Source organism: Sturnira hondurensis, unplaced genomic scaffold, assembly GCF_014824575.4.
Source record: "Sturnira hondurensis isolate 20B ecotype Veracruz unplaced genomic scaffold, ASM1482457v3 Scaffold0016184, whole genome shotgun sequence".
In the NCBI taxonomy this organism is placed as follows: domain Eukaryota; kingdom Metazoa; phylum Chordata; class Mammalia; order Chiroptera; family Phyllostomidae; genus Sturnira; species Sturnira hondurensis.
Window position 1 is genome coordinate 389,631 of NW_028088815.1, and position 19,419 is coordinate 409,049.

At 38.5% G+C, this 19,419-nt stretch overlaps 1 protein-coding gene across 3 annotated transcripts in view; it reads right to left on the reverse strand.

The window, feature by feature from the left end:
• TPP2 (tripeptidyl peptidase 2) overlaps nucleotides 1-15,160 on the reverse strand; it is a 90,420-nt gene extending 75,260 nt beyond the window's left edge. For 2 of the 3 annotated variants that reach the window (XM_037065786.1, XM_037065789.1), the window contains exons 1-4: nucleotides 14,928-15,160; nucleotides 9,474-9,602; nucleotides 3,645-3,740; nucleotides 1,576-1,680 (exon numbers count right to left, since the gene is read on the reverse strand). In XM_037065786.1, the coding sequence (XP_036921681.1) occupies nucleotides 1,576-1,680; nucleotides 3,645-3,740; nucleotides 9,474-9,602; nucleotides 14,928-15,092 (495 nt within the window). In that variant the 5' untranslated portion in view covers nucleotides 15,093-15,160. The remainder of the gene's footprint in view (nucleotides 1-1,575; nucleotides 1,681-3,644; nucleotides 3,741-9,473; nucleotides 9,603-14,927) is intronic. The other variant, XM_037065788.1, reaches the window with a different exon arrangement.
• Nucleotides 15,161-19,419: the final 4,259 nt, after the last annotated feature.

Genomic DNA, 19,419 nt, shown 5'->3' on the forward strand with positions numbered 1-19,419 from the left:
TTTCACTCGCTATTTTATACACTTGTGTTGTGCAAAAGTTTCTGCAACTAGCAAATATTTTCTACATAATAAATCAGGACATTATTTTTATTTTATAAATTGATTTAAAAATGTACTGGCTACTTAAGGATGCAGAACACTGGGAACACTCATACGAGGGGGTGGTGACCCCACAAAACCCCTGGAATTATCTTCTGGAGGCTGAGCCCCAGAAGATAGACTTCTTCTGCTAGGTAAGTGTTCTAGGAACCCATCCTTATCAGTGTGCCAGCTGGCATTGTTGTGAGAGGCTGCATTTGGCCTCAGTGAATTGTTTCTGAAGACTCTTTCAACACGTTTGCCCCTTTCATGATGGGTGATTTATGAGAGCTCCTGCCCACATAGCACTGAGTGTTCAGCAGTCTCTGACCAAAAACGGTATGACCCCTGTGTCCCACCCTCCGTATTCACTGGATCTCACCCTAAGCAATTTTTTTTTGTTTCCCTGGATGAAAAAAAAACTCAAAGGGAAGTATTTTCCCGATGTGGAAGAGCTAAAACAAAAAAAAAACAGCAGAAGCACTAAAAGGCACTAAAATTGATGAGTTTAAAAATTGTTTTGAGCAGTGGAAAAAATATCCCAATACATGTATTGCATCAAATGGAGAGTACTTTGAAGGTGACTGAAGTTTAAACATTAAAGTATGAATATACAATTTTTAGTAAACAAATTCAAGATTTTGGGGGTTCCCCCTCATATGTTTCATGTGAGCATGTGAATTGGAATGACCAATTTTTTAAAAAATATTTTATTTATTTATCTTTAAAGGGAAAGGGAAGGAGAGAGGAAGGAAACATCAATGTATGGTTGCTTCTCATGCATCCCCTGCAGGGAACTGGCCCCTGCCGGAAACTGGCCTGCAACCCAAGCATGTGCCCTGACTGGGAATCGAACCGCGATCGTCTGGTTTGCAGGCCCACGCTCAATCCACTGAGCTACACCAGCCAGGGCTGGAATGACCAATTTTGACCCCCCAAAATGCATTAAGAATGTTCAAAACAGTATTTTTAATAATAGCCAAAAAATAAAAATAAAGAAAATATCAATATGCAGATTGTATATATATATATAGCAAGGGATATGAACAACTATTTCAATACCTCAAATATAGATGAATCTCACCAACATACTGAGAGCAGCTACACGTAAAAGAATGCACATTGTATGATTCTATTTTATAAAATTGGAAATCGATACAATCACTCAGTAGATTTAGAAGTTAGGATGGTGACTGCCTTTAGGGAGGTATAGGGAGGAATAAGTAGGGAAACACATGAGATGATGCAGCTAATATGCAAGTGTTCATGTTCAGATCATTCACAACCACACACTTACGATTTAAGCACTTTTACATGCTGAATAGTAAGTCCTAAAAATTATACATATAAATTGATTTTGGATAAATAATAAAGAAAAAATTAGTAAAACTAAACAACTTAAAACTTGTGGGGGAAAAAGTCTATTAATAATTATCTCAGAACTCTATGATACATGGTTCTACAGTAATGTATAAATAAAAAATGATGAGCACCAACTTGAGAAGGGCAATTGTTGGCAACATCAAATTCTTCCTGTTTCCTACAAGCTTCTGCCAGGGCCACTCTGTGAATAGGGTCCCAGATTTTTTCCTTTCGTTCTTTCTGTAAAGACAGAAAAATTACCTCACTATGAGGCTGAAAAATATTCAGAGGTAAACCCATACAGTCATTTACATGTAGACCTAGTTATTAACAGCTGTGATGCCACATGATTCTCATACAGATACTTAAAAAAACCCATTTACAATCAAGTTCATAAAGCACTGAATCAATGATTAAAAACTATTTAGTTCATTCTGTGCACCTAGGTTTTAAGAGAACTACTTTACCAAGGCAAACCAAATATATTTTTATACATTGTATGTCCCAATTTAAATCCTTGAAGAGGATATAAATAATACTATTGCAGATAACTAAATTTCCAGTAATTTAAAGTAGAAAAATACTGTATTTTGGGACCTTACAGAGCTGATTAAGTGCAAGCAAAGGACAAAAGTAAGACTGCAGCTGCATTTTGATGGACATGCAGACTTCCTCAATTTCCATACCCCCAGCTTATTTTTTCCTGGTTTTCTTTGACTTCATTGGTTTCTTTGTTACTCAAATTGATCTTACCTTCATCTCCACTGTCTTTAACACAGAGTGCCTCCCAACAGAAAAATCCTTTCTAATAAAATAATCAGCTTGACTACGTTAAGGCGGGGGGGGGGGGGAGGGAGTCAACTTTAATTTAATCACTCTATATGTACATGTTAATTTATACCTTAGCAACACAGATTAAATTTAACAAGATGCGTAAAAATACTGTGCTATATATGTATATTTCAGCTTAAAATAAAATAGTACCCAATAAAAGTTATATGCATTACTTCTTTGTAATAATGATTGGAATCTGACTAATAAATAATATATGTAATATAACTTCTTATGGTTTATAAGAAGTTATGACCCCTGGAGAAGCAGATAATATTATGATTAGATAAAAGGCCCACAAGTCTTTCCCCTGGGGCTCATTTTCAAGGATTATATCTCATTTTACAGTTGAAACCCTGAACCTGTCTACATCAGCAACTATTGTCACAGCAATCTTCAAAATTAGCATTGTTAGCAAACCACACGATCGTGGTTCGATTCCCAGCCAGGGCACATGCCTAGGTTGCAGGCCAGTTCCCGGAGGGGGACTCAGGAGAGGCAACCATACATTGATATTTCCCTCCTTCTCTCGTTCCCTTCCTCTCTAAAATAAATAAATAAAATATTNCTCATTTTACAGTTGAAACCCTGAACCTGTCTACATCAGCAACTATTGTCACAGCAATCTTCAAAATTAGCATTGTCAAATACAGGAGCCACTAGCCCCACTTTGTTATTGAAAGTGAATTCTAAAATATTTCATCAACAAAAATTTCAATTATTTAGTCATCCTAGTCACATTTCAAATTTGCAATAACTACCTGTGCCTAGTGACTAACCATAATGGACAGATATCAAACATTTTGAACATTTCCATCATCACTGAAAGGTGTATTGAATGGTGCTGCTTTAAAGCAGGCTACGTATCACTTAATTTACAACTCTACTTTTCTAATGACAGATGTGTGTTTCATATACGGCAGTTGCTTTAGGTGTAACCCTTTCCTTAATAGCGAATAACTAACTGAGACTAAGTATGGTTAGACAGAAGAAAAATAGGACAAATTATCATAAAAGCTATAAAGTCTGGACTTTAAATCCACTGTCCTTAGCCTTTTTGAGGTTAAAAAGCCCTTTAAAAATCCAATGAAAGCTATAGTTCCAGTCCCAGTTCTCAGAAAAACACAAATATCCAGAGATTTAAAATTAATTTCAGGGTATCCACAAATTCCCTAAGTTTATGCATGTATTCAAGATTAAGAACCATAACTTTAAATAGGTAACATTCCATTACAGCATCTTCCTTTAAACAGTCATTGACTGAAAGTCTCCCATCAACCAAAATAATTAAGCATTAGTGAGATGTTATGAATTTTTCTTCAGTAGAAATAAAATTTGAGAAAGATAAGTCAGCGATATAGATTGATCATTACCTGTATCCTCTCCTTGAGGGCTTTTGGATAAAAGTCATAGCCATTTTTTATGCCAATATGATAGCTGCCTGAGGGATTTGTCCAACTCACAGGAATCTATAGAAAAATAAATAAATTACCAATTCACAAACTGCTTCCCAATTCCAATGACATCTTGAAGTAAAAGGTATTTCACTTCTATCCCAATAGCTCAATGTAGATGACCAGGTTCAAGTATTACAGCACTATTTTTAATGTTCTAAGGTGCCACTTAATATCTCTCTGGCTGCTTTTATCTCAACCATAAATAAGATGGTTCAACTAGAATACCTTTCATTTATACAATGGTTCATAGTTTATAAAGTGCTTTCAACATACACAACCTAATTAAACCACTAAGATCTTTAGTTTTTAAGCATCAATAACACCTTGCCTTCCTTCACCATCCTATAGTCCATCAACCAGTGGGAAGGGGAAGGAATTTACAGAAACTCGGAACTTTAGATATCTTGTTAATAACAAGAACTTTGATCAGCTCCAAGATATAACAATAATAATATCTAGAAACTAAGTAAGAGCTCTTGAGTTTTTAAGAAAAAAGTTCTATAAAATAATTTTAATTACATGTAACATTTTATAAGTCTTTCAACTATCTCAAAGTACTTAAAAATAAAGTTTTTCATTAACAGAATGATGTAAAGAGGATGCCCAGTTTACAAATGGAAAAAGCAAAGATACAAAAGGAAGTTAAATAACTTGCCCAAACAACAAAAAGGAAGAAAATTGGAATCTAGTTCTATCATTGACACCAAAAAATTCGGTGTAAATGATATGCAATTTAAAGTCACAGAGAAACACTTCCAGTCACGATGGAGGCATAGGTAAACATGCCTTGCCTTCTTGAACAACTACAGAAAAAATTACAACTAGACTACAAAACAAATATCACCCAGAATAGTAAAAAAATTGAGCTATTTGGAAGTCTGACAAGCAAAGATTTAAGACGGGTAGATGAGGCAAGAAAGGGGAGACATGAAAGGGGCGATCCCACATTCACATGTGGTGGATACAAATCAGGAGGGATATACCTCAGGAGCCACGGATCCCAGCCCCATACCAGAATACCCAGCCTAGGGTTCTAACATCAGGAAGCTAAACCCCATAACTTCTGACTATAAACACTGGGGGTTGGGGCGGTGGAACAAATAGCAGGATTTTTAGGAGACTCCTCTTAAAGGGCCTGCAACAGACTTAGGACTTTCATTCCCTCTGGGATTTAGCACCAGGGCAACAGCTGGAAGAGCACCAAAGGCATGCGGGGAGAAAATGAAGGGACTGGCAACAGGGCAAGTACCAGGAGACAGCTTCCTCCCTGGCAAAACTCCAGAGGCCAGTCAGAGGCACTGTCCCCTGAGGCCTCCCCCACACAGAGCTAGAGTGGTGACATGGATTACTCTGCCCTGGTGATTACCTAAGGCTCCTTACCAGACAACTCATAGGTGCGCTTTTCTATAATAGGCCACACTACTAAGACAGGAAGTCAAAGCAGCTCTACCTAAAACACAGAAACAAACACAGGAGACTGTCAAAATGAGGAGACAAAGAAATACAGCCAAAATGAAAAATCTGAACAAAGCTCCAGGAAAAGAATTGAACAAAAAGGAGATAAGCAAAACATCAGATGCACAGTTCAAAACACTGGTTATCAGGATGCTCAAGGAACTCACTGAATACTTCAACAACATAAAAAAGACCCAGGCATAAAAAGGAGGTTACATTAAGTGAAAAAAGAAAAATCTATAGGGAACCAAGAGTGAGGGGGTGAAGCCTAGAACCAAATCAGTGATTTGGAATATCAGGAAGAAAAAAAACAATCAATCAGAACAGCAAGAAGAAAAAAAGAATCAAAAACAATGATAGGCTAAGGAGCCTTTGGGACATCTTGAAATGTACCAACATCTGAATCATAGGGGTGCCAGAAGGAGAAGAGGAAGAGCAAGAAATTAAAAATTTATTTGAACAAATAATAAAACTTCACTAATTTGGTGAAGGACACAAACATACAAGGAAGCACAGAGTCCCCAACAAAATAGACACGAAGAGGACCACAACAACACACATCATAATTAAAATGCCAAAGGTTAAAGACAAAGAGAGAACCCTGCCTGGTGTGGCTCAGTGGATTGAGTGTCAGCCTGTAAACCAAAGGGTCACCGATTTGATTCCTAGTCCAGGCACATGCCTGAGTTGTGGGCCAGTTCTTCAGTGAGGTGGGGGTGTGTGTGAAGCAACCATACATTGATGTTTCTCTCCCACTCTTTCTCTTCCCTTACCTGTCTCTCTAAAAATAAATAAATTTTAAAAAATATTTAAACATTAAAAAATAATAAATAAAAAGAGAATCTTAAAATCAGAAAGAGTAAAGAAGAGAGTTACCTACAAAGGAGTTCCTATAAGACTGTCAGCTGATTTCTCAAAAGACACTTTGCAGGCAAGAAGGGACTAGCAAGAAGTACTCAAACTGATAAAAAGCAAGACCTACAACCTATATTACCCTATCCAGCAAACCTATCATTTAGAATAAAAGGGCAGAAAAACTGCTTCCCAGACAAGGAAAAGTGTTCATCACCACCAAGCCATTATTATATGAAATGTTAAAAGGAATCACAGAAGAAAAAAAAGATCAAACTATGAACATTAAAATGGCAATAAACTTACAACTATCGACAACTGAATCTAACAAACAAACTAAGCAAACAAAGCAGAACAGAAACAGAATCATACATATGGAGACCATTTGGAGGGTTATCAGCTGGGAGGGAGAAGGGGGAGAATGGAGGGTAAAGGTGCAGGGATCAAGAAGTACAAATTGGTAAGTATTTGAGACAGAGGGATGTTAAGAACAGTATAGAAAATGGAGAAGCAAAAGAACTTAATGTATGACCCATTGATATGAACTAAGCGGGGGGGATTGTTAGCAAGAATGGGGGTAGCAGGGGAGGGGGATAAAGGGAGAATAATTGGGACTGTAATAGCCTAATAAATAAAATTATTTAAGTAAAGTCAAATAAATGGATGGCTATGAATCCAAACTTCTCTAATAACTAGGTGGGATCAATCCACTGGCTTCTAGCTCTTCACATGTAAAACGGAAAAAATAATTCCTACTTTATGATTCTCGTGAATAACAAAATGCACTAGATATCAACTAACTTGAAATGTTAATAAAAAAAATGTGGAGGTGTAGCCAGGTAGCTCAGTTGTTAAAGCACTGTCCCAATACACCAAAGTTGTGGGTTCACTCAAGAAGCAAACGATGAATGTAAAATTAAATAGAACAACATATTTGTTTCTCTCTCCCAAATCAACCAATAAAAATAAAAATAAAAATAAAAATAAAAAGTGGAGGATTCACACACTTTGTAAACATAGGACCTATAATCATTAAAAACAGCTTTTAAATGTATATAAATTATCAAGTTGAACTATCAACCAATCAGAGTTGGTTCACTCATCAATTCTCCTTTGCACAACATCTTTAACCAACTGGCCCCCAGGTCCCTCATCAAATCACTCCCCAAGTAGGAAACTTTTGGATGAAATTTTCTCACAACGAAATGAAAGAAAACAATCATTCACAGAAGCTCAAAGATCTATTGACTTTTTAAAAGCCTGCACATCACTAATCATTTCTGAATGAAATGGATGTCTAGAGTATGTGAAATTTCAACTATGTTGGCATACAAACTAGTGCTTTTCATTCAAAACTTAATCAATCTTCTTTAGAGAATAGAGTTTCTTAACTCATATAGATGTTCCTCTCCCTTTCTAAAAGAAAAAAAATCCGAAAATAAACAATGGTTCTGCTATCTAATTTTAACCAAATTAGAATCAAGTTAACTTTTCTCTATGAGGCAATTTTGGAAAACGTCATTGTATCTACTTGAGAATTTTTTACAAATGAAGATACTTTTAGTCTCTTTAAGAATCAAAACTTTATATTTTGACCATTTTAAGTTATCTTTAAAATCACTTTAATTACATGGTAACTACAATGTAATAACACTAACTGTCACAAGAGAAACACAATCTCTTTAATTACCCATTCCCCCTCTTTTCCCTGAGTCTTTTATACATGCATAGCAGGGAATTGAACATTTTCTCAAACAAGCCAAGTGCCATCCTTAGTGTTAATGTTCCACGCAGTAGAATCCTGTTAAAGAGGTCCTTTTTGCCTCCAAACATCATCACATTGGGTGTTAGAGCTTCAATGTACGAATTTTGGGGGTACACATTCAGCCCATAACACATAAAAAAGGCAGTAAAACATTAATGCCGTGTTTGCCTGTAGTAGGTACATTCTAAGATGACTGATGCCTTTATATAGTCCTCTCCACAGTTAATCAAAAGGGAGATTAGCCTTGTACATCTAATAAGGTGATCTAATAAGGTGAGCTCTATAAAAGAGAGACTGAGGTCATCCCTGAGGTCAGAGGGATTCTTCTGTTGGCCTTCCATAAACAAGCCTTCAGGATAAAAAGAAATTATGCCAGCAACCATGTTAACTTAGAAAAGGAGCCTCAGATGAGACTGCAATCCCAACCAATACTTGACTGTAGTCTGTTTAAATTCCTGAGCTGAGAGCAACAAAGAGCCATGTCTGGACTTCTGACCCACAGAAACGGATAATAAATGTAGGAACTTTTGTGGTGTGATTTTAAACCATTAAGTTTTTGTTACTTTGTTAACACAGAAAACTAATCCATTGCCACAAATATCTTATCTAGTGAACAATGCCTAAACATAATTCAGACATGGTAAAAGATGAAAAAAGTTAAATATAGCTCTTTACACATAAAGAACCACAAATTTATTTTCCAAACTAATTCTATTTATTGCTTTAAAAGGTGAGAATGGAATCACAAATTCTTGCTATCTAACAAACTCATTAGCTTATTTCTCATGAACTGCACTCACTTTTTTCTAATCGTTTTTCATGTTAGCTTACTCCAACCTCTTTACCAAGTACAAGGAATAAGACAATGCTAATCACTTAAGTCCATAATTATTAAAGCCTAAATATTTCATGTTCAAGTTTCCAGAAAGGCCAGAAAAAGATGAAGGCAAAACGATAATCTGATCACTTTCCCCACCTTTCCATTCAAAACTTAAAATTTTTAGTATTTGGAACCACAGTGAAAAACAGAACAACTCAATTTTAAGCCTACTATCAAACAACAAAACGACTTCCTCTAAGATGGCCCTGGATGAACCTCACATCCTCGTATTCATGTCCTTGTAAAATCCCCACCACTTAAGTGTGTGCTGGATTTAATGAATCGTCTCTCAATGCAAAGAATATAACAGAAGTAACAGGATGTCACTTCCAAGATTAATTTATAAAAAGACCATGGCCTATATCTTGGGCACACTCTCTCTGTTTCCTGCCCCTACTGGCAGGGGGAAGACAGCTGGATGTTGTGAAGCATCCTGGTAGAGTGGTCTTAACTAGCAAGGAACCAGAGCCTGCCAATAACCACTTGAGTGAGCTTTCCTTTCCTTTCCTCTTCCCCACCAGGTTGAGCTTTCAGATGAAACTGCAACCCTGACTAACAGTAAGCCGAGAAGAGATCTTGAATGAGAGGCACCCAGCTAACTCACACACAGATTCCTGACTCAAACTGTGGTAATAAATGTTTATTGTTTTAAACCATGAAATTTTAGAGTAACTTGTTATACAGTAACAGATACTAATATTCATCATACCATCAAATGCAAGCTAAAAACATTAGATGGTCTGAGGTATCAATACAAAAGAAAAAAATTAAATAAAAAGATAAAAGCTCCAACCTTAAGCACTCTTCCTGAAAGGCCAACAATTTCACCATCCTTTGGCTCTACTACTGTAGTAGTATTCACATCACCACTTCCTGTTGTGTCAACAATATCAATGATTTTTGGTTTTCCATCAGATGTAACCTGAAAATTAAAATGAGTTAAAGATATAACTTTTTATGCTTAAAAGAAAGCAACGTCAATCCCCATGTGTGCACGTGTATGCCTATGTACACATATATAAAACATCCCATAAAATCTGCTTTCATTATAGAAAGAGGACTGAATTGTTTTAAGCAAAAGCCTGACAACCCTAAGAAGAAAAGTCAGTCATGGAAAACACCACAGAATCCTTCAAGTGGTTTCATATATTCAGTTAACAAATATTTACTGAGCATTTACTATAGGTCATACTCTATTTTAGATGTAGGGGATATAGTAATGATTAATACACAAAAATCCCTGACCTCACAGATCTTGCATTATATAGTCAATAAACAAATAAGTAAAAAACATAAATGTCAGATAGTGATAATTACTATCAAGAAAAATTAAGCAGGGAAAGGAGACAAGAGGTGTAGGGCTTTTGATTTAAACCAGGATGGTCAATAAAGTTCTCACCGAAGAGGAAACACTTGAGAAAAGACCTGAGAACATGAGCTTGGGAGTAGACAAGTACAAAATTTTAGAGGAAAAATGTTTAATAATATTTCATTATTGGATGCCACAATAAGCACTCAAACTTCATGTAAGTCCAAATTCAAACTTAACACAAAAACTTGTTTTTCTCCAGGCTTTGCCACCTCAGGAAATCAACATAGACAGTTGCTCAAGCCAGAAACTTAAAAGTCCTTCTCTCTTTAATTTATCCCTCATATCAAATCTGTCAGGAAGTCCTATTAATTCTACCTCTAAAATATAGTTCAAATCTATCGTCTTTTTTGATTTTTACTACTAGTACCACCCACTACAATCCTCTCTTGCCCTCATGATATGATGATGCCAGTGTCTCCTAGTGTCCATTCCTGGCCTCCACAAAAATCAATAACAAAACAAATTGCATTACACCACTCCTCCACTTAACACCTCACCAGGGATTCACTGAGAGCTCAATACAAAAACCTTTGCCAGATCTGACCCCTGCTACTCTCAGCCACTCATAATTCCAACCACTCTGGCCCTTCTACAATTCCTGGAATGTTCCAAACTTTTGCCTGCTTCACAACTTATTTGCACCGGGTCCTTTTGCTTAGAATTTTCGTCCCTTCAGTCTTTCCACAGAAATTTCAATATTATCTTAGTTTTCTACTAAGATGTTACCCTCCTGAAAGGCTTCCCTGTGACTTCCTTTAAGTGGCTGCCATCCTAAAACTGATTATTCTTTCTCAGTGTACCCTGTTTGCTTCATAGAATTTAACTCAGTAGTACATAATTATACAGTTTGGTGACTCCTCTATTTCCACTATTAGCAGATAAGCTCCTTAGAGCTAGGACTGTAACTATTTTATTCACCAAACCTAGCAGTACCTGTAGGTACAAGATATATATTTAATTACTGGATGACCTGATACTACTCAGTATTAAGACTTATTTTCCTAAGGTCTAGTTTCTTGGCCAAATCATAAACTTTCATTTGGGCCATGATGACTGGTACAGATAACAGTATTAGATTTTCATACTGTTTTGGTAAGAAAAATCACTTCTGGGATCTTCCTGGACTAGGGAATCTGCAGCATTCAACATGTATGTACTGAATTACCAGCAAGAATCATGGCTGATACAAAAAGAATGAAAAAAGAAAATGCCTTACCCTCAAGAAAAAAAAATATATATATAAATGCCAAGTGTGACAAGAACACAAAGCCTTGAAGCTCCTTTTCCACCCGGAGAATTCATGCTCTTTAAGATAAAGCTTAGTGTCCCTTTCTGAGTCACCTGCCTCCCTCCACAATACCAACTGCCCTGTCCTTAAAACTCTTTAGTTAAGGTATACCTGAAAGGAGGAGAGGGAAAGACTACATGGAGGAAACAAGGGCACACATTTTTTTTTTCTTTAGGCAAAGCAAAGGGTGGTTGGTGGACTCCAAATCTCACTAGAATCACATTGCCATCAAACACCCAGGGGCTAATAGCTTTGCTATGGGCTGCACAGCTGTAATTTTTATGTATAGTATTTCTTAATCTGGATGCTTATTCTTCAGAGGCTGTCTATACAACTATTGTAATAGCACTAGGAACACAAATCACACCTATCATTCTCATTCAATGAGTAAACAACTTCAGAGACTTGAGATCAAGTAATCACAAGAGATCACTGACAAGTCAGACACAGATCCCTCTCATTAGCAACCTCATTATCAGTATGTGAGCAATGGTAGAAAGCCTAATGGGATTTGGTGGCTTACCATCTACAGTACTACTGGCACAGCTTTACTTACTAGGTAGGATCTCTCTCTCTTTCATTTCTTATATATGCAATTTTCTATCTATGTACTTCTTTCTTCACCATTAGGTGAAAGCAGCCACTGCACTGGAGATAATAAGACAAAAGAGGAAATTTAGAGTTAGGAAGAAAGGGGGGTGGAGCTGAATCAAATCAGTAGATATTCTAAAAGGTAATGGGGTCAAGACCCAGCTGGGTTTCCAAGTATTAAGCAAGAGTGTACAGGTGATGGTAGAAGGCTTGCAGGCAGATTAAACTCCACCTGCAAAGAAAGCTATGTGTTGGGAAAAGACCTGAAATGTTTGGGTGAAAGAAAAAAGAGTGACATGTTCCAGGTCAGAGCACAAGGTAAATGTGGATATGGACAGAAAAAAATGATAAGATAAGAACTGGGGCTGTATGAGGAGGTAGAGCTGGATGGTGAGGGGCCACATACATGGTTCAAAGTTTTGGATTTTTATGCAAAGGCAATTAGGATGCCAAAACAGCTTTATTTTATATTAGACTAGAATGAATGGAACTTTTTTTTAATAAAGGAAAATAATTTTGGCAATGTAACAGATGGAAGCAACACCGGTGGCTAGGGAGACACACTGGCTATTGCACATTTATTTCCAGGCCCAGTCCAAGTACCATCTCTCATCTATAAAGTCTGATTGGTCTAGCTCTCATTGGTCCTCTCTGATCAATCTCTGTAACAGAGTCTGCCGGACTACATTATTTTTTAACACATTAAGCTCCTATCAGATGCCCGAATATTTGCTGAGCAAAGATTTAATCATTTATGTGATTATTACTCTTGACATACTGTCCATCCTCCTAACAAGCCCACACAACTGTTGAACAAAAGAGAACCAGGCCCAAAGCAGTTATCAAAGAATAACACAGTCCACTGTGTTCTTGAAAGTTTCCACTTGTGCCTCTAGTCCTCTATTTAGACTCCACTAGGCTTTCCAAACTTCCACTTTGGCCTCTTCCTCCCCTATTTCACTCTTTCCCTCCTTTTCACTTCTATCCACTTTCTTATCTTAATGAAGTAGGTATACATAGATATACAAAATTAATTTGTTAAAGGTAAGGTAAAAAAACAAAAAGTCACTATGTTTGCAAGCCATGAATCTCTTAACTAGTCATGTTTGGGTCAACCTCTCAGAGTTAAAAGTTGTTAGGATAATTATGTTTTTACTTTACTTCAATATTTCACTGTTTAAACATTTGCTATTACATGCATATTTATCTTTCAGATGGTTGGGTGATTTAAGACCCAGCATACACTCCTTTAACTAAACTTCGTTGCTTTAAAAAAAGTAGTGTTTAATGGGAGTAAAAGAGAGAAAACTGTACTTGAACAATAATTAAATTTTAAAAAGTAGTGTTTAACATATTAATTATATGTGACTTGAGCACTTAAAAGAGTCACATATAATTAATCTCAATCAATTTTCATAATGACACTGTGGGATGAGAATTAGTTACTTTACAGAGAGTTAATGAAATAATTTGATAAGCAGAAATGGGAAATTCTACAAAAGTATTTTTACTAAGTACTCCTCCAAACTCTTCTGATTCTCTTACTATCCCGACAAAAGACCCAGTGAACCACCTACCCAGCTGTACTCCTCCTACTTATCCCTATAAAAATTAAACATACAACACAACAAAATGGAAACCATTACTAATCTGTAATAAAGCTTCAATGATATGAGAGCTGTTTTAAGTCTTCAGTTTTTAACATAACTGTACCACTAGAGCTACCAGGAGGGAACTCATCACCTGCTCCTCTATGATTCACCAAAGATGCCTGGCAGGACCACCATAGGATGTACTGTACTCCAGAATGATGAAGAATCAACAGGAGGAACCAGAGAGATTCTATACAGTCAGACTAGTTCCCTTTCCCAGCTTAATTACATTCTAATTTCCAAAATGCTACCTCAAATGTTGGACAGCACAATAGAGGGTACAGAGGCAGAAGTATGGGGGAGAGAGGGGAGATGATTATTAAATTTCAGCGTTTAGTATAGAAAGGAGGGTAAAATACACAGATGATGCACTGAAATGAGAGATCAGCATACAGGAGTTGATCTTGATTAAGATCAGTGAAATTTTATTACTGGATTTCACTAACAGGCTAAGGCTAAATTTACAAAAGTCAAACTTTGGATACTTTAAGTAGAATATGTTTCAGAGGAGCATCATTTAAAATTATCTTTTAGTATGGTACCTTGATCTAAAGGTGCCTAAGGCAAAACAAAGTAATTTTTAAAATTGTAAATAAAGTATGTTGTCTTATATTTGGAGGCTAAAAATTTACAGAAGTATAATTTAATAGAGTCTGAAGTTCGCCAAAACCAAACTAAAAAACGAAGACATGCGTTTCAATGACTCTAAATAAGTACACTGCAGAAGATGGTTTAAAAGTAGAATACATAAACTACCAAAGGAAATAATTCCGGAAGTTGATCGAGTTATCTTCATGAAACCCAGCTTTCGTGTTTAAAAATAAACAATCCTTTCCAAAACCAAATCTCCCTAATTCAGTAACAAAAATAAGTTCTGATAGGTCACTTGCCCCTCCCCCGCAACGTATAATAAAAATTGTAAAATCCTCATTTGAAAATAGGCATGGGCTGGTGCCCGGGACACGAGGGATCAGTGGAGGAAGATAGTGTGACGGGAAGGAGCCCGAGGGCCAGGGCCTGGCAGCGCCAGGGTAGGAAGGGGCTTCCTGGGTGAAAGGCAGATCCACACACCCGACCAGCCGCGCCCGCTGCTTTTGTCTGGGCCGGGATCACCTCCCAGCCGCGGTGCCCAGGCTGGGGGCCGGGGTGCCCGGGCTGGGGGCCACGCGCCCCTGGCACCCCGCCCGGCCTCCGCGCACGCTCTGCCCTCTGCCTCCTCTAGCACCCGGCTCCCGCTCGGCCTCCCAGTGGGCTTCGGCCTCCGGGCTCGAAGGCTACTCCCCTACCAGTTCAGGGCCCGCCGGCCACCCTAGCCCGAGCCCGAGCGCTCCGCAGCTACCGCACCTGCATGCCCGGGGCACCGGGGTCAACCCCAGTGTCCAGGACGGCGATGAGCACTCCTCGGCCGTCATATTCCGGGTAGCGACAGAGAAAGGAGGCGGCCCCGGTCTCTTTCTTGGGCAGGAGGCCGTGAAAAGGGAAGGGCTCCTCAGTAGCAGCGGTAGCCATGAACGCAGGCCGGAGGACGACGAAGAGGCAAACTGCCAGGCTGCGCGCGGACACCCGGGTTGCCACGGGCCAGGGCGGGGGCGAGGGGCGGGACCGGCTGGCCGCCAATCCCAGCCCGCCCGGAGGAGGTGGCCAATCAGGCTCTGTACGTAAGCTAACGGCGCTGCTCTTAGGAGCGATGCCGAGTGTTACCTCGGCCGCAGTGAAGGAGGTGGAGTCGGAGACCTTGCTGGAGGATTCGGTTCTGGAATCTGGAGCCTTAAAGAAGCTCGCACTGGGAATATTTAGGAGAGGACCGACCTCCAAGCAAAGGGTTCGTGATTCCCGGACTGAATTTCTGCCCTAACGACAGGGAAAAAAATGAGCCAACATCCTGGGGTAGTAGAACGCTCCCCCACCTCTCGCGCTGCAAGCGATGGTTTCCAAACGAGGTTGTGGAAGAAACTTTTCTGTCATCGGCTGAAAAGCGCAAGCCAACCCGAAGAAAGAGGGTCAGCTCACGCATGTTAACCCAGTAGTAGTCGTAGGGTATCAGCAACATGCCCGGACATAAATTTTGAAAGAGAATTCTTCGACTCAGTGGTGTATATTCATTCACCTGCATGTGTTCAGGGTAGCCCTTTGGTCAGGCCAAGGGAAGAATAGGGTGGGATAGGTCTTAGCTTCAGGCTACAGGAAGTGGGTTGTTGGCCCTTCAGTCCTAGTAGCCAGGCAGTAATAAAGCATGCGATCCAAGTAGGGTCTTGGCTGATATGACTCAGTGGATTGTGATCCACGTTTCTCTCCTTCTCTTTGTCCCTCTCTTCCCTTCTTTCTAAAAGTAAAGAGAGAGAGAGAGAGAGAGAGAGAGAGAGAGTGAGGAAAAGAAAAGAAAAGAAAGGAAAATCTTAAAAAAGAAAGAAAAAGAAACTGAAGTGGCCCCTCCTGGCCTCATTGCTTACCCATGGCTTTTGGGATTTCTGGAAAACTTTTTTTTCTCTTAAAATTGCAGTTCTTGGCTGCTCCTTAAGTTTCTCCACTCAATTACTGAGCCATAATTTGCAGTTTTTCAGATTTACAGTAGCCACTATCAATTGTTCCATGATGCACTAGGGACCCTTTAACGATCTATACATCTGTATTCATGCTAGGATAATCTTAATGTGTGCGTGTGTGCGTGTGTGTGTGTGTGTGTGTGTTTCTGTGTCCATGAGTGCCAAAGATTTCTTTGATAACCCGGTGAGGTTTATGGATTCCTTCTCAGAGCAATGCTCCTTTTTTAAGATTATTTATTTATTTATTTATTTATTTTTAAACAGTGGGGAAGAGAGAGACAGAAACATCAATGTGTGGTTGCTTCCCCGGCGCCCTCTACTGGGAACCTGGCCTGCAACCCATGCTTGTGCTCTGACTGGGAATTGAACTGGTGACCCTTTTGTTCACAGGCAGCACTCAGTCCACTGACCCACACCAGCCAGGGCTCAGAGCAATGTTTTTAAACACATAAAATAAAATGTATGATAACAAAGAAACTTATGTTGAGATATAGTTATCAAAATATTAAAACCATTTTTGTTAAATAGCAATAGTTTTTTATATGTGTGTATAGTGTTATGTGTGCTTCAAATAACAGAAGCTAGAGCCAAATCTAATAAAATCCCATAACTTCAAAATAGTGAAGAGCATAAATTACATTTTGAGACATCTGTAACATCTGTGCTATAAGAAACTGATTTTTATTTGTAACAGAGTAACAAACAATAACTGCTAATAGTCTGGTCATTACCTACCTTACTAATTAAAGGAAATTAATTCAGAGGTTACTGAAAACAAAGATGTATTTTTTCCTACACAGGAAAAAAATACATAGTTAGAATCCATGGATTCTATCATGGATCCTAGGTGTAAAGGGAAGCCTTATGTATGTCTGTTTCTAATACACAGGATTTAAGAGATACTCCATGAAGCCTCAGAAATTACTGTAACGGCTGCGCAATTGTTTTAATTTAATTCTTGACCATTTATCCATTGCATAAGTCTTAAAGAAGCATGTTCTCTTTAGTGAAGAAGAAAAGGAAAATAACAGTAGTTATTGTTTTCCTTCCTATTCCCAACTGCTTGTGTTACTTCTAGAGAAGAACTTCAAACTAACAGGAAAGAAAAGAGAAACTCTTGGAAGATATTCAAAGACAGTTATAGTGACAGAATAGAATAGCTTCCAGTTTCAAATAAACCACACTCCAATCATTTCATTTTTATAGATGAGGAAATAATACTAGGCAGGTTAACTATTACAGGTTACAAAATGAGTTAATGAAAAAGCTGTATTTCTGTTCTCACAGTCTGCCCCAATATTTTCTACATTACTAATTGTGCTCCCCTCCCAGGGTATCACCCAGTGAGTTCATGAGGAACTGTTCATTATGAAACCAAAGTGACAGGCTCTTTTCATTAGACTCCTGGAACAGTGTTGTTCAAAAACAATTTTTTTTTGCTATGGATCCCATAAAAACGTTTTGGAAAAGTTTGGGATTGACTCCATAAAAGAAGCGATAGTCGTGAATCTACAGGAGCTAAGTAGGGCTGTTCAGAACTGAACATTGTGGACGTCAGTCATTTATTGGGTTGCAAAGAGTCGAGCTGACTCAATAATGCAGGACACACACATTTTACCTAGTAACCCCTGAAATCACATATATTCAACCCTTAATTCTTTGTCAGCAAGCCTCAGTATTCTCTACATTATTTATTTATAGCTCTTCTTTGATTTAATGACATTTCCAGGTAAATGCTAAGTCAGTTTATGCTCATTGACAAATGGCTTGATAGTTCATTGGATGTTGGAAGGAAACAAGAGGATACTTGGAGTAAATGATGAAGACAGATAAATAAAACAAGGGCTTAGGAATACCAAGAGGAGGAAGGGGAAAACAGGACACAATGGGGTTAGTCACTCTATCTGGGGTAAGATAATAGGCTAGGTGCACTGAACCCTCCCACATTGTGTTGTCAAGGCAGGAAGTGCCAAGACAGCTGTTCTTGATGCCCACTTCCCTTTCCCATCACCTACCAGGTTTGAGGCTGCGTGCCAATGCAGAGTTAAGGAGGGCAGAAGGTTCCCATGAGTCACCTTTGTCACTATTACTGTGCCATATCATTTAGAAAATATTTTTAAATAAAGTTCCCAAACCATGTAGAGATTGTGAAAGTATCCTGCCCCAGCAGCTGGGCAGTGAAATCCTACCCAGAATTTGCAGTGAGGCCACTCCTCCCATGGACAGCTTCCAGGTAATGATTGAATGAAGTAGGACAATGAGGGTGAGTATGTTCCTTGGAGATGGGGGATCTCTTCAACAGTAAATTCAGACAGTAGGAGCCCCCATCAGCTTTGCTAAGCTTTTCCTACACTTTACATTTTAGTCTAGGACGCTCCCACCTAACCTTCATTTCTGTCTTCTTTACTCAGGGTCAGACTTGCATAGTGGCCTGATGGCTCTCCCAGAATTTTGTGGACCCTTGGCTATTTTTCCTTGCACGGACAGTTCCCCTAATAGAATCCTTGCTCATTTAAGCTGCTCTTGATATCTGCTTCTCAAAGGACCCGGACTGAAATAGCTCACACCAAAGAAACAGAGCTTCAGATGCTTACAGCTTTACCACTGTTGACCCTTGAAGGCAAACCATTATTAGTGTTCCTACCATTTCTCTAGTGCAGAGCCAGATGGGCAAACATATTTAGCAAAATATAAGTCACATGCCTGTACCTAGCTGTAAAGGAGGCTGGAGTATTAAATTCTGACTTCTTGAATGGACAAGCAGGACTGATATTATGTGGGGAATTCTGTAAACATAGGCAAATGTGTATATAGGGAGGCTTTTCAAAAGATGACTGTTAATTCAAAAGATTTGTTAATCATGACAAATTATATACATATGTATATACATATATACATATACACTATATATAATTATTTAGGTATTGCACATATTACTTATATATGTGAGATACCTCATATATTTTACCCAGGAATATTTATACCTAATACAAGTATATAAAGTCTGTCCAGAAAGTATCCAGCCATGTAATATGAAAGAGACATTTATTGAAGAAGATACAAGATACAAGAAACATTGTACATAGGACAATGACACATTGGTCCCCTTCAAGGTAGGCATCTTGGGACCTCACTCAGTTCTCCCAATCTGCATCAGGTATCCTATCGTATTTTCCTGAGTCTCATCAAATGTCTGAAATCTCTTCCCTTTCAAAGGTGTTTTTAGTTCTGGGAAAAGAGAGAAGTCACAGGGCGACAAATCTTGGATATAGGGGAGCTGAGTCACCAGGGTG